Raw genomic sequence first — 12,691 nt, forward strand, 5'->3', positions numbered from 1 at the left:
TGCAGGAGTGGAATTGCTCAATCATATGGTAGTTCCATTTTTAGTTTTTTGAGGAACCTCCAGACTGTTTTCCATAGTGGCTGCACCAGTTTACAATGTTGGTTTCCTCTTCTCCACATCCTCTCCAACATTTTCTATTCGTAGACTTTTTGTCGATGACCATTCTGACTGGTGTGAGGTGATATACCTCATTGTGCTTTGGATTTGCATTTCTCTAATAATTAGTGATGTTGAACATTTTTTCATGTGCCAGTTAGTAAGATGGCAGCTATTCTTGAATATTTCATTGCAGTAATAACACTTAGAAGACACTTGTACATATAAAACAACCCTGAGTTGTTTTAAGAATCTTCAGAATTTCTTCACATATCTTATCTTAGGTCGGTTTCCACCTGCAAATTATGATGGTCAAATTGGTCCCCTGGTCATTCCCCATCAGGAGGGGGCCACAGTGGTGGTGATATGTGGTCCTGCAGATGAGCTTCTATTAGGGTGTCTGCAGAGTAGGTCTAGATAATGAATAAGCAGCAAGTGACCTGAATGATTCCTAAATAAGCTTTTGGAATGGTTCCTAAGAAGGTACCAAAAAAGCACATCAAAAAAATGTCAAACACCTGTGTTCCCACCAACTTGAACAGACAACCATTAACTTTAGCATCTTGTTTCGCCAGCTTTTTTTTTTTTTTTTTTTTTTGTCTTTTTGCCTTTTCTAGGGCTGATCCCACAGCATGTGGAGGTTCCCAGGCTAGGGGTCTAATCGGAGCTGTAGCTGCCATCCTACACCAGAGCCACAGCAATGTGGGATCCGAGCCACGTCTGCAGCCTACACCACAGCTCACAGCAACGCTGAGCGAGACCAGGGATCGAATCTGCAATCCCATGGTTCCTAGTGGATTCATTGACCACTGCGCTATGACGGGAACTCCTGCCAATGTGTTTTTTGATAGCAGCATATATATGAACTATAGGATTGCAGGGACTTAACTTACACGCTGCTAGACTCAGAGACCTTCTCCAAGAGTGCCCAGTGCCCAGTAGGTGCTCCATAAATATTTGCTAAATTTCAAGTAATGATTATTGATAAAATTATAGCCTCATTTGACCACTACTGACAGTCTCATTCTCCTCCCGCTTTTCCTCAGAGGCACCACTGTCACGAGTTTGGATGCTTTCTGTTTATTTCATATGTTTCAGACATAATGTATTCATGAACACTATATAGTGTTGTTTTAGATGTCTTAAATTTACATAAATGGCGTCATACCATACTTTCTGAAACTTTTTTTTAACTCAATATTTTGGAGACTTTTCGTGTTCCTTTATATAAAGCTCTTTTTTTTTTCCCCTTTTACCTTCTGTTCCATCATTTTAGTTATCCATTCCCTTGTTTAACAGGATTTGGAATTGTTCCCAGATTTTTACCGTTGTAAGTCTACTACTTATGAGTACCCCCTCTCAGTTTTTCTCCTTGAGAAGAGAAGAAAGACAAGTGCTGTCACTAATGCATGTAATCACTGTCGGTTATGGAAGCATGTGGGTCATTGATTGGCACTATGTGCCAGGCTCCGTGCTAAGCACTTTCTATTCATTATCTTATTTAATCCTCACGGCAGTTTATTTTGCAACCCGGAAAACTAGGTCTGACTTGAGGAAACATTGACCAAAAGTTCCACAACCCCTTAACTGATTCGAGCTCACTTCTTAGGTGCCAGACCCTTGAGTAGGAGACATAGTCTTGGGGGAGGATGACTTCTCATATCACTAGTCGTTCCTTTGCCACGGTGGGGCAGGTATAGGTAAATGAGTGCCCAAAAGCATGCAGGAGTAGAGAACTAATGATCTTTTTAGGGCCACACCTGTGGCATATGGATGTTCCCAGGCTAGGGGTCAAATTGGAGCTGTAGCTGCTGGTCTATGCCACAGCCACAGCAACATCAGATCCTAACTGCCTGTGCGACCTACACCACAGCTCATAGCAATGCCCAATCCTTAACCCACTGAGCAAGGCCAGGGATTGAACCTGCGTCCTCATGGATACTAGTTGAGTTCATTACCAATGAGCCACAATGGGAACTCTCAATCTTTATTTCTTTGAAAATTTGAAATAGTTGTTGCCATGGTTTCCCTCTTCACAGGAACATTTTTGTTTGTTTGTTTGTTTGCTTGCCTGTCATTTTGGGAGTTGAACTGAGAGAAAGGTTCTTTACCGTCACTTAATCTTTAGTTGGATAATTGGGACAGAGTACTTGTTGTGTTGAATTAACCTTTCACAAGGAGAAAGTCTAAAATTATCTGTGGGGCTTAACCATCAGCTGTAATTCTCTTATGTATGTACCTATAGTCACACCTTTAAGGAAGCTTTTGAGGGAAGGTATAGTTAAGACAAGGACAAGAATCTTTATTTTGAGCAATTGAAGAATATTTGAAAATAAGTTTTTACCTTTTCTCCTTTCATTTGGCAAGGCTGTTTTCAATCTCATATATCCTAAAATGATGTATATTTGAAGAAAATTACCTAATAAAATATGAAATTAGAAGTCTTGAGGATCAAGGAGTTCCTATTGTGATGCAGCGGAAATGAATCCAACTAGCATCCATGAGAATTCGGGTTCGATCCCTGGCCTCATTCAGTGGGTCGGGGATCTGGTATTGCCATGAGCTGTATTGTAGGTTGCAGGTGTGGCTTGGATCCCTCTTTGCTGTGGCTCCAATTCGGCCTCTAGCCTGGGAACTTCCATATGCTGCAGGTGTGGCCCTAAAAAGCAAAAAAAAAAAAAAAAAAAAAAAAGTCTGAGGATTGAGACTTTTTCAGGACTCTGCTGTCGGAAGCCTTTCTGATAAGCAGATAACACTGAGGATGAGGATGGTGCTGCTGGTGATGGTGGTGGTGGTGGTTATAGGGATGGCTCTTACTTGCGTACCACCCACTGTTTACATTCACAATCTGAGAAGCCCTTATTTTCCTCCTGTCGTATGTGGAGAAGACACCATGGAAAATAAGGAACTTGAAGGGAAAGGAAGCTAGCTGCAGGTAGATGGAGGGGCCTTCCTCAGAGCGAGTTTTCAGGGGTGTTGGCAAAGAGTCTCCCACCCTCATAACTTTGCTTTCACAAAGCCTTACATTCTATAGCAGGACTTTCTGAGTTTTGCTATGTTTCAAAAAATTCTTTTATAAATTTTCAGAGAATATGAAGAAGATGGCCTAACAACTGTTAATAATGATGACCAGTGAGGTGTAAAATTCATTTAATGTGAGATATAATGTTAAATGTAAGGTGACATAAATTCCTACTAAGGTGTAAAGTACCATCAACATGAATGACACTATAGGTAGGTAACTGTGCTGGATCCTGGCATCAAATCCTTGCCTGAAATTCTTTGATGACTGAGGAGGAGAGAATTCAAACTTCTGTGTCACAGTGGGAAGGACAGAATGACATAGATGACCCCCAGAAGGGACATTTACACATGCTTGGGGAGTTCCCGTCATGGCTTTGTGGGTTACAAACCCAACTGGTATCTATGAGGCTGCAGGTTCAATCCCTGGCTTCAACCAGTAGGTTAAAGATAAGGCATTGCCGTGAGCTGCAGTGTAGGTCCCAGACACGGCTTGGATCTCATGTTGCTGTGGTGTAAGTGGGAGCTGCAGCTATAATTCGATCCCCAGCAAAAAAAAAAAAAAAAAAAAAAAAATACACATGCTTGTACACACACTGTCCCCACTTGGTTGCTGGGACTAGCCTTGTGGCCCAAGAACCAAAAGCTGCATGGAGTTTGCTAATGTCCATCCAGTGTCCTGTCCACCATGTGCTTTGGGAGCTGATGATGGTCCCATCCCCCCAGCGGGGGTTAATACCTTACGGGGTTGGTAGGTGGCATTTTGCACGTACTTAGCAAAAGAGGTAATATCTCTAAGAGTTTCTACAATTTTCAAGCTGTAATTGTGCTTCTGCTTATAAAAAGTTAGGTTGGATGCCTCAAGCTAATAATAATTTGGCCTTGTTCTTGCCTCATTCCTTTGCTATGAAGGCTTTTTGTGTAGCTTTTCTGTTTATTTGTGTCTGGCGTTTCTCCCTTTCCCCTCCTTGTAATGCTGTTGCTTTATCTCTCTTCCATTCATATTTTTTTCCTTTCTTTTTGCTGCATGGAGACTCTCTGCTGTACAAGTGTAAGTATTTTTTTGGTGGCTCTGCAGATTCTGGCTGTACTAGTTTACATTCTTGTGCTCTATTTGCTTCTGTGCTGCTTGGCTGGTCTCCTAGGAGACTCTTATGTCGTCATCCATCTGTGGATCCTGAATGAAACAGGCAGCAATTTAGAGACAAGATTGAATTTTACAAGATGGTTCAGCTAGCAAAATAGGTGATGAATTTAAAATATTCCCAGCCATGTGCCTGAAAGCAAGCAGAGTGTTGATGAAGAGGGTATAAACATTTAAGACGAGAAAAGCTCTTATTCCCTTTGTGGGTTGCTTTTTTTTTCAAAGACGTGATTACTTAAACTTCCAGGGTTTTAAATTTCTGATTCTTGTCATATTACTTGTTTCCCAGAGTTGTGTACAATTGGTGTCATAATACCTTTTTTGTATTAGAAGAATTTTACTAATCTGCCTTCCAACTGTTTTTTTTTGTTTGTTTGTTTGTTTTAAACCTCGAATAAAAGAAAAGTAATTGATGATTCTTGTGCTTGGATTGAGATTCTTGTTTATTAATTTTTTTTGCACAAATTTGGTAAAATGAATAAGGAAACTACTCCATCTAATTTTTCTGGTGACAGGAGTTCCCGTTATGGCACAGCAGAAACTAATCTGACTAGGAACCATGAAGTTGCAGGTTTGATCCCTGGCCTCGCTCAGTGGGTTCAGGATCTGGTGTTGCCGTGAGCTGTGGTGTAGGTCGCAGACGCAGCTTGGATCTGGCATCGCTGTGGCTGTGGTGTAGCCAGCAGCTGTAGCTCCAATTAGACCCCTAGCCTGGGAACTTCCATATGCCACGGGTTCGGCCCTAAAAAAGTAGAAAAGACAAAAGCCAAAAAAAAAAAAAAAAAAAAAAAAAAAAAAGTTTTCTGGTGACAGAAATTTAACTCTCATTAAAAAAAATAGTATATCTAAGAATTGTATTAAAAAATCAATTTAACAGGAAAAACGTGTCGTTTGTAAGGTTCTAACATTAGTCCTTAACTTATGGTAAAGCTCACTATTGAGCTAAATGGAGAATAGTTTTAAATCCATTATGAAAATCGAATAAAGTGAGTAAGATTTCCAGGCAGTGTAGACATTGTGCTGCTTCTGGATTCTTAGACAATAGAGCCATGTACTCCATTCACTGTCTGCCTGCCATTGTGGGGATTTATTAATGTTTCTGGTGTCAGAATAAGTCTATGTTTAGAGTTTTCCTTCTCAAGTTATATTTTAAAGTGGTTTTTTTTTTTACACATTATTCTTCAGATTTCCTGAGGATATAAATATTGAAAATTATTTATTATTCATCAAATGCACTTTTAAAGACAACGTGATTTTGTCTAGGCCTGAAGTAATATGATAGTTGGCTGTGTTAAACATAAATCGATTTGTGGAAGGTCTCTTTCCATTGCTGACCCCGTTCTTCTGTGGGGCACTTCATGATTTCTTTGGTCAGAAAATATCTAGGCATCGACAAATGTTCAGGAAGGGTAAATGAGAACTAAGAAATAGTCTGAGAAAATTAACCCTCTCATTTTGGTACAAAAAGGGAAGAGACTAAATGTAAATCTGAATGGGAAAGTCAGATTTTTTTTTTCTCTAGGATGCAGTTCATCTAACAGGAGTGAGAAGAGGGAAGCAAGAGTTCATATAAACCATATTTCTAGAGAAACCTACCATATCTGTTCTGAAATATACACTTAGGTGGATAATTATAGCTCATTCTTACATTTTATCTTGCTTCAGAGTTATATATAGTAGAATCACAGGAATAAGCCAGTAAGATTGAGCAACTCCATATTGCCTGTCAAATTGTTAAGGAAGAAACAGTTGTAAGGACAAGAAAGAAGAATATGAAGAAATAAAATTCCCTTTTTTCCCTCCCTTGTTATATTTCAACTCATATTTCTTCTTTCTCATAAAAGAAAGAGATTGTGGAACAGTTTGTCCATCAAAAGAAACATACAAAATTAGGTTATGTTTTTTTTTTTTTTTTGCTTTTTAGAACTGCATTTGCAGCATATGGAAATTCCTGGGCTGGGAGTTGAATCGGAGCTGCAGCTGCTGCCCCTAGCCACAGCAACACCAGATCCAAGCCATATCTGTGACCTATGCCACAGCCTGCAGCAACGCTGGATCCTTAACCCACCAAGCAAGGCCAGGGATCTAACCTGCATCCTGGTAGATACTAGTCGGGTTCTTAACATGCTGAGCCACAATGGGAACTCCCAGCTTACATTCTCTCTCTCTCTTTTTTTTTTTTTTTTGTCTTTTTGCCATTTCTAGGGCCGCTCCTACGGCATATGGAGGTTCCCAGCTAGGGGTCGAATCAGAGCTGTAGCCACCGGCCTACACCAGAGCCACAGCAATGTGGGATCCGAGCCGAGTCTGCGACCTACACCACAGCTCACGGCAACACCAGATCGTTAACCCACTGAGCAAGGGCAGGGATCGAACCCGCAACCTCATGGTTCCTAGTCGGATTCATTAACCACTGCGCCACGACGGGAACTCCCCAGGTTACATTCTTAATAGCAATCGTAGAAACTAACCTGATTGCAAACCTTGCCCATTTTCGCAAAAGGCCATTGGTCCTGTCTAAACATGGCAAAACTTTAGAAGTAACAGTTCTGTCAAATACCCTGAAAGAGTTTTATGTGAAATGCAATTGGAGGTTAGATGCTTTTTTGAAATAAAGGAAAGCAATGAAAATGCATTAGAATGCATCTTTCTGATATTCAAATTTTGTATACTTGCTTTTGAGGCACTAGAAAGTTAGATCAAAAAAAGCAAACTAGTCTCCTTTTTATTAATGCCAACCATCAGAAATTCTGATGATTTTGTATATTTCTCAGTGTCTATAAAATTAGGTTGAGATGAATGATCCATTTACAGTTGGACAGTAATTTGTAAATGAGTTTCTATTACATGTTATATATTATATATATTCTTTAACTTATAATTCTGTATGTATTTCTTTTTATATGTTTAAAATTATATTTGAAATGTCATTGTCATGTGTTTTATATGTATTTGGTATTCAGTATAAAGGCTAAATAGGGAAACTTGACCTAGATTATTTTTGCTCCTATCCTTTCTTATTTAATCAAGAGTCACAGGAAAATTTGGACGATATCTTCATTCCATGTGTTTGTTAAATAACTTATTTCCTATTTATTTAAGGAAATAATAAATAATCCTCTTTAAATGAGTAGGATATCATTTAAATAGGATATTTAAAGGAATTGGCTGGAAATTTATCCCAAGCTACTTTTTGATTCTTTTTCCTATCGTGTTTATACACAAAATGGATAGAATACTGAAGGAGTTTTCATGACTAAACACAGCATATGTTTTGGTAGTTTGTTTCTCCTGAGAATTATTTTTAGAGGTTTCATTATGAATAGACCAGTTAGGCCACTAACTTCTTCAGACAACTGCTGAAGGCCAGTTTGGGGAAAAAATTACCTTGAAACTGAATTCCTTTCCAGTTGCATTGGATTGGTGGTTTTTACTGAACCTTCAAAGCCCAATGTTTTATAGAAAAATATTCCACTGATGGTTTGCTTTTAACAAAACCTGGAAAGAACCAGACCAGCAAGTTCCATTGTGTATTTCAGGGAGACCAGACTGGATTTAAATTCCACTTGCTCATCGTTTTTTTATCTCCCTTTTCTCTCAGTAATAAATAATGGCAAAAGATATTATTAAAACCAGCATAAAATTGTCAAAACTTTAAAGGTCAGTATGAAACAGTTTATTCTTTGAACCAAAGAAGTTTATCAACCTTGTGGATTTTTTTTTTTTTTTTGAGAACACTTTAAATGACGACAACTTATTAAATGCCATGAATGTCTACAAAGGATATTCTTTTAGTTATGTTATCTCTTAGTTTATACAAATACCGGTTTCCAGTATAAAACCAATTAAGATCCCTAAAATCCATTCCTCTGTACATTGATACCAGGCGTGTGGTAGGAGGGATGCTGGGCTGACCTTCATGACCCGGGGCTGTCCCTGGCCCTGCTCCTTTTAACTTGAATGGTGTTCTTTATCATCTCCATGACTTCATTTCTTCTTTGGGATTTGTTTATGGAGGTGATGACCAAGGTCCCTCCAGCTTTGATATGTTTGATCCTTTTGAGGGAGAAGCTCATGTCTTCCTTAAGTCTGACTTTACACAATCAACAGTTGACACCAATGATAGAAAAATACTCTTAAGCGGTTTTGGCCCTCATTCGGGTTTTGGCTTCCTTTTTAAAAGAACCATCAGGATCAAAGACGTGTTACTGAGAAGTGACAGCAGATAGAGACTTCTATATACCATGACAACAACTTTTTGCTATGGTCTTTGGTCTTGGCCCATCATATAAAGATCAAAATCTTTGTGGCAGAAGTGTGAAACAAAACAGTTAAACTTCTAAATAATTAAAATGACAGAGTTTAGTGTTGCTTCCATTGATATTGCTGTGATAATGAACGGTGAATAATTGTGTTTTCAAGTTTTAGCTTTTCCCATCTTTTTTTTTTTAAGAGTTTTACCATCTTTCAGTCTTTATTCCTTATATCCACTTGAATATTCTCATGTGCAGCTTGGAGTTCAATTCTATATTGTTCATGGTTCTTGCTACGTAAATGAAATTTAAGTGAGTGGGGCTGGAGGGAAGAAGTTGGCTTCAGCTTTTGAGAAAATGGTAAACATTTAGCAATGGCTTAGTCTTTTCAATCAGGCTGTCAGATGTTACTAACCATCCTCTAGAGAAGTAAAACAAATACTGAGCTTAAAACAACTGATTCCACATATTAGCCCCCTCTTCCCAAATGTTTCTAAAGTTTGAAAGTCAAGTTTCCTGGGCCTACCTAAGTCCTTTCTTTATTTTATTGCTAGATGACTCCTAAATCCAAAAGGAAGACTATCCATAGCCGAATGCTGCGGCCGGTTTCCAGGGCCTTTGGTGAGTATTTTGCTAATGCCAGTCCTTTCCATATAACTATGAAACAGCCTCAACAAGGACCTCAGACCACTTCAAAGATACGTCTTGGGGATGCGTGCTGAGTAAATACTGAGAAAGAGAATTAAGTGATTTGTGAATGGATGTTTGCTTTTCTGTGATAGAAGTAAATTTACGTTTAGGAACGTTTTTATCCATCTCTATGCAGTAAGCTTGAGCTTGGGGCTTTGTTTTATTTTAGAAATGGAGTTTGACCTTGATAAAGCCCTGGAAGAAGTGCCAATTCACATCGAAGACCCTCCTTTGCCATCCATCAGACAAGAGAAACGGAGCTCAGGGTTTATCTCGGACTTGCCCTCCGAGGAAGGAAAGAAGCTGGAGCACTTTACCAAGTTAAGACCAAGACGGGCTAAGAAGCAGCAATCCACCCATGCAGCGGTAGGTGGGCTGGTGGGCAAGGGGCCATGTCTCTCCTTCACCCTGTCCTGGAGGGAGGTGGGTAGGAACTGAAGCGTCTTAGAAACGCACCTTGTGCACGTGAAAGCTTGTAGTTAAGGAGAACAGAACCTCTACGTGTGTGATATTCATGCAGTATTCATGCAGAATATCTCATAGTTGCTCAACAGTTTTGGAAAAGACAACACTGTAAAATTAGCGCCTTTTTATTTTTTATTTATTTCTTTATTTTTGTCTTTTTGCCATTTCTTGGGCCGCTCCCACCGCATACGGAGGTTCCCAGGCTAGGGGTCTAATCGGAGCTGTAGCCACCGGCCTATGCCAGAGCCATAGCAACACAGGATCCAAGCCGCGTCTGCAACCTACACCACAGCTCACAGCAACTCTGGATCCTTAACCCACTGAGCAAGGCCAGGGATGGAACCTGCAACCTTATGGTTCCTAGTTGGATTCGTTAACCACTGAGCCATGACGGGAACTCCAAAAAAAAAAAAATTAGTGCCTTTTTAGAACAGAGTTGCTCCTTGGAAGTCCTTAGGAAGATATCAGTCATGTGGGTGAGACAAACAGGCACACCTATAGAACTTTAGAGTGTCTGAGAAGATGGGAAATAAGTGCCAAAGAATTGTGATTCAGAATTGTTTGCATTTGATCCCCCACCTCCTTGTTCTGACCTGCTCTGGTGCCCTGGCTTTCGACAACCCACAAATGTGAGTGGTGGAGAAGAGGGTGGACGTGGGGAACCAGGTGGGTGGTGTGCCTCTCAGCGTCCTGCTCTCCCCTCAGAAGAGGACTGAGGTGTTTGCGCCAATGAGCCCTGGGGCAGTTGACCCCAGGTCTCTCTTTGGTTAATGTCTTTTCTATCCTTGCAGTCAGACTTTTTGAAGAATTTGCCTGTGCCTCTGGTCTTTCTTCCTCACCTTCCATCACTGCAACCCACCCAGGTCCTTACTCTGTACCTACCCACCCCTGGACCTGCCCTGCCATAGTCACTCCTGACCTAATCCTCTGGACTCTTGTCAGCCCTCAGCCTACTTGGTGAATCAGGCATCACTTGACGCAGGGAGCTCCATCCTGCCGTGGGCTTCTGACTCATCACTGTTTTTTCTTCTTCACCTCTCCAGTGGTGCCTTTGAGTTATATTATCTGCTCTCTGGGTGATGTCATCTAAACCCATGGCTTCAGTCTCTGTCCTTAACTCCTGCCCCTTCTGCTGAGGTCTAGATTCTGATAGTCACCTGCCTCCTGAACTCCAATATCCTAGAGAACCTCAGGTTCAACAAGTTCGAAACTGGGAGTCTTGTCTGTCCCTATAAACCCATCTTTTATGTTCTCTGTCGCCCGAGGAGCATCACCAGTCGACAAGCTAGAAACCTGGGTATGATCCTGAACACCAGCTCCCCACTGCCAGCCCTACCTGCTCCTCAGTTTCCTCCTTCCTCCTCGATATCCCCTCCACCTCTCCCTTTCAACCTGTTTTTCAGTCTTTTTGTCATTGCTTCTTCTGTCCCCACCCAGCCACCATCACCTCTGCCTCCTGGGCTGATAACTACTCATGTTTCAGATCTCCTTTGAAGCAAGACTTCTCCCAAGAAGCCCTACCTGTCTCTGCCCCTGTGGTCCCACCTGCCTGGAATGCATGACTACAGGGAAGATTGTCCTCACACATTAGTTGTGCACAGTGCACAGCCTGAGCAACCCTCCATGGAGGCCCTGCTACCCTGGTGCCTGAAGCTTTCACCTTATTACAGCTCTTGTCGTATAGTGTTTTCTAAGTGTGCTCTCCTCGTTGTATGTAAGCTCTGTGTAGGAAGGTGTACGGTTCGTTATCCATGGTTGTATGCTGAGCACTGAGTGTGAGTTTAGAATATGGCAGGTGTTCAGTACCCATAGATGGATTAACAGCACAACCAGTCATCTGCATGGTCAGTCATTTACTCATTCCAGATCCAGGCTGGTTGTGTTTGGTTGATTTCTCTCACTTGAATCTGAATAGTTTGACATGGTTTCAAAAAAAGCAAAAACAATTTAGTCTGCTGTTTTCTTTTCTGATTTACTTGATTTTAACTTTTTAGTGCACTAATACATATTCTTTTGTGTGTGTGTGTGTATGTGTGTATTCTTAGAGAATAAACTTTTCTTTCTTCTTTTAAATAAGGGAAAGGCCTTTTTAGATAGGGAAAAAAAATCATCCAACACTCTAGATTCTATGTGGTTACTGAAAAGTGGTTCCTCTGGCTCTTTCCTAGTGGTGGATCATTAGCAGTATCACCTGTATGTGGAATGGTGGTAGAAGTTTCCCCTTGATTAAGTCAGTGACCCAGGGAAAGAGAATGTTGTGTCCTTTTTTTCTGAAAGAAGAGAAGGGAGGAAAGCTGTGACAGAGTCTTGGTGGAGGAACATACTTAGGTATATTCTAGAGAGATTATAACTTTGTCAACAGTAAAGCGGGGAGTCACAGCATCAGTTCTCCAGGCTGTTCCATCCTAGGGACTCTGTCGCACAAGCGTGTGTCCTGGGATAATGGATCATGGTCCTGGGTCTGAATAGATCTAGCTTCTTCCCAAAGCCTTGTTGGACTGAGAGATGTGGCACATCTTGCTTTCGCTTAGGTTCATATGAAAATACACTACCTTATGATTTCACAGAGCTTGCGATTTTCAAAATGCTTTTCTGTTGACCAACTCAGTGAAGCTGCCGCACAGGCTCCATCATCCACATTTTTCAGTGGAGAATGAGAAGGTGGCAGTATTTAGTAGCAGCAGTCATTTAATATTATTGTTGTTTGGGGTTGGTTTGTTTTGATGGATTGAATAGCCTCAATTCACCGTAAATCAATCTTAGCTCTGCTAGAGTTTCTCCTTGACATCTAACACCCGTAATGAGTTTTTCCATGTCTCAGACTTCTCAAAGCCAAGATACATTTTCACTTTCAACATTTCTAACATGAAATGTGCGCAACTCTCTGCCAATACACACCAGTTAATTTTTCAATTATCTGGACACCAACTGGGTGTACTACCATTCTGACACTACCTGGAGTTTATGTAGACCCAACAGGTGAAGGGTTCAGTGGTACTCTCACTTTAGATAACAGTCTCAG

General features: G+C 40.8%; 1 protein-coding gene across 6 annotated transcripts in view; it reads left to right on the forward strand.

The window, feature by feature from the left end:
- The window catches only part of CARMIL1 (capping protein regulator and myosin 1 linker 1), a 317,002-nt gene that overhangs the window by 272,549 nt on the left and 31,762 nt on the right, over positions 1 to 12,691 (forward strand). For 5 of the 6 annotated variants that reach the window (XM_013977486.2, XM_021099791.1, XM_005665641.3 and 2 more), the window contains 2 exons: positions 9,069 to 9,135; positions 9,374 to 9,570. In XM_013977486.2, coding sequence (XP_013832940.1) covers positions 9,069 to 9,135; positions 9,374 to 9,570 — 264 coding nt within the window. Of the gene's footprint in view, positions 1 to 4,150; positions 4,169 to 9,068; positions 9,136 to 9,373; positions 9,571 to 12,691 lie in introns of all 6 variants that reach the window. The other variant, XM_021099790.1, reaches the window with a different exon arrangement.

The sequence above is a fragment of the Sus scrofa genome, chromosome 7 (genome assembly GCF_000003025.6).
Source record: "Sus scrofa isolate TJ Tabasco breed Duroc chromosome 7, Sscrofa11.1, whole genome shotgun sequence".
Classification (NCBI taxonomy): domain Eukaryota; kingdom Metazoa; phylum Chordata; class Mammalia; order Artiodactyla; family Suidae; genus Sus; species Sus scrofa.